The sequence below is a fragment of the Lepidothrix coronata genome, unplaced genomic scaffold (genome assembly GCF_001604755.1).
Source record: "Lepidothrix coronata isolate B3197 unplaced genomic scaffold, Lepidothrix_coronata-1.0 Scaffold357, whole genome shotgun sequence".
NCBI classification, from domain to species: Eukaryota; Metazoa; Chordata; class Aves; order Passeriformes; family Pipridae; genus Lepidothrix; species Lepidothrix coronata.
In genome coordinates this window covers 232,642-235,456 of record NW_016690537.1, presented here as the reverse complement: position 1 = coordinate 235,456, position 2,815 = coordinate 232,642, and the positions used below count along the sequence as shown (strand labels likewise).

At 56.5% G+C, this 2,815-nt stretch overlaps 1 protein-coding gene across 1 annotated transcript in view; it reads right to left on the bottom strand.

The window, feature by feature from the left end:
- SHANK3 (SH3 and multiple ankyrin repeat domains 3) overlaps nt 1-2,815 on the bottom strand; it is a 96,979-nt gene that overhangs the window by 21,892 nt on the left and 72,272 nt on the right. The window contains exon 8 of the mRNA XM_017838773.1: nt 1,843-1,909. Within this exon, the coding sequence (XP_017694262.1) occupies nt 1,843-1,909 (67 nt within the window). The remainder of the gene's footprint in view (nt 1-1,842; nt 1,910-2,815) is intronic.

Here is a 2,815-nt window from a genome sequence, read left to right as displayed (position 1 = left end):
GGGCACACCAAGAAAAGCCCTTCCTCCTCATCCTCAGGGGCATGAGCAGCTCTCCTGCTCTCCTCCCAATGCCCCTCCTCATCCTCAGGGACGTGAGCAGCTCTCCTGCTCTCCTCCCAATGCCCCTCCTCATCCTCAGGGGCATGAGCAGCTCTCCTGCTCTCCTCCCAGTGCCCCTCCTCACCCTCAGGGACGTGAGCAGCTCTCCTGCTCTCCTCCCAGTGCCCCTCCTCATCCTCAGGGGCATGAGCAGCTCTCCTGCTCTCCTCCCAGTGCCCCTCCTCACCCTCAGGGACGTGAGTAGCTCTCCCCCTCTCCGACACACACTCCTCAGCTCTTAATGAACTTCCCAACCCAGTTTCTCCTCCCTGGGAAGCTCTCTTCCCTGGGAAGCTCAGTGCCAGTCCCCCTGACCGCGGGCAGGTGCCATCTGGACCCGCTGCTTGGCGTGTGATTAGTTTGCAGCCGTTCCCTGACCTATTTTACACAAACAGCCGCGGCTGAAACACCAACGTTTCATTGCACCTGACATGTTTTCCTGCCCTTTTCCCTCACACTTTTTCAATGAAAATAATTGAGCCAGTCAATCACAGGCTCGGAGTCCAACGGAGAAGAATTTAGGCTGGCAGGGACCTTCGGAGGTCACCTAATCCAAAACTTGTCCCACAGCAAAGACGGTCACTTTTCTCATTAATTAATTAACTTTCTCGTCATCACCGTTCACGTGAGGAATTTTCAGGCTTTTCCCCGTGTCCTTCCCAGCTCTTAAGCCTTCCCCCAAATTCTAAGCAGCTGTTTCTAACTATCAGCAACCGCTGAGAAAAGGAGGGATAAAGGATGTTTTGGGCCCAGGTTTCTGGATTCACAGCCACTTCCAAGAACCAAGCTCAGCACTTGCTGCCTGCTGCAAATTCCACAAGAACTGATTCCAATTGTCTTTCAGTCATCTCAGGATTTTCACAGAATCCCAGGATGGTTTGGGTTGAAAGGGACTTTAAAGCCCTTTCAGTTCCAACCATGACATCTCCCACTATCCCAGGTTGCTCCAAGCCCGGCCAACCTGGCCTTGGACACTTCCAGGGATCCAGGGGCAGCCACAGCTTCTCTGGGCAACCTAGGCCAGTCCCTCACAGCCAAGATTCTCTTCCTGAAGTCTTTTTTCCCCTGCTGGCCCAATGACTGTACCTTCTGTGGAGGGACACGTGCTGAGAATGAACTCTTCCCTCCACTGACAGCTCTGGATCAATAAACTTCTCAGGATAATTCAAGAAAACAAATGTCGATTTTATCCCTGATCTGAAGCTCAGTTTCATGTGGCATTTATCACATGGTGATGTCCCCACCAGAGAGGGACAGAAGAGGTGACACAAGGGAAAAGGCTGAAATCCCAAATATCCCTTCATAAAGCAAATACAACCAGAAGAGCTGCTCCTGTTCCTCACAGGACCTTCAGTGTGGGGCAGCTCCGTGACCGTTGTCACTGCAAGGCAGGGAATGTCCCCTCCTTGCACCAATCCCAGTTAATGGCCAGGGAAGGGTCTCTGGAATGGAGCAGCCTCCAGGATGCAAAGAGAGAGGAAGAGGTGAGGGTTTTACAGCAGAGCTTTGCAGAGCTGCTCATGACTCCTGCCCGAGGGTCTGGTTAACTCCTGATCTTGGCAGCCTGAGCCACACTGGATGAACAGCCTGGTTGGCCCCGGGAGGAAAGCAGAGCTCTGCCACTCCCCAAACCCAAACCGGCGGCACCGGGAAAACCCACCAACCTCTCCCCCCCAACACAGCCCTGGGCTCCCCAGCGAGGCACAGAGGGAGAAAAGGGGCAGGAAGAAAGATCCAACTCACCAACATCGGACTCTTTGTGGGTTTTGATGATCTCAGCCAGCTCGAAGTTGCCCGCAATGATGGCCACCTGCAAAGACACGGAGGGAGGAGGGTTGAGCGGCTCCGAGCGGCCCCGGCGCCAGGGGCGATGCCACATGGGCTGCCAACAGCTGCTTCCCGTGGGGAAGGAGCCAACAATCCTTCTGCCTCAGCTCCCCCAGCCAGCAGCCCCGAGGAGGAACCCCCTGGCCCCGCGGGGCGAGCGTATGCCGAGGGCTCGTGCGGCGGGAGGGCGGCCAACGGGCCCGGGGAGGGACAGGGACGGTGCCCTCTGCTCGGGGTCTGGGGGTGACACACCAGCCACCGGCCAGGAATCAATCCTGCGGGCCCTGACAACGTGTTCCCCGGCCTGAAGCTCTCCAGTGATCCCGGTTGGAATCACACAGTTGTTAAGGTTGGGAAAGGCCTTTAAGATCATCGAGTCCAACCGTCAACGCGGCGTCACCGCCGTGTTCAGCACTTATCCGTGTCCCCAGGTGCCACAGACACGGGGCTTCTGAGCACTTCCAAGGCTGGGGAGTCCACCACTGCCCTGGGCAGAGTGTTCCTGATGAAAGGGGACTTACCAGCAGCCAAGCCCCCCCCCAAGGTCCACAGAAACAACTCACGGCCTCTCTCAGACAAGGAGCCCCTTCCATTCGGGCATTGGCAGCAGCAGCTCCCCCCACTAAAACCACAGTGTTCATCAAACATTGCTTTTCCCACCACTCCACAGGAAGAAAATCCCAAAGGGACAAGGTTCTTGGAGAACCCAAAAGAACAGGGAAAGAGGGGAAGCTGAACGTGGGTCTGCAGGCAAAACAGACAGAGCTGGTCTGTCCTGCTCTGGGAAGGGATTCCACGGGTGTTCCTGTCCTGGGGAGCTGCAGGACACCAGCAGCCTTCCCAGAAAGGGTGGGGAGGCCTTGGCAGGGGTTGCCCAGGGAGGTTTGGA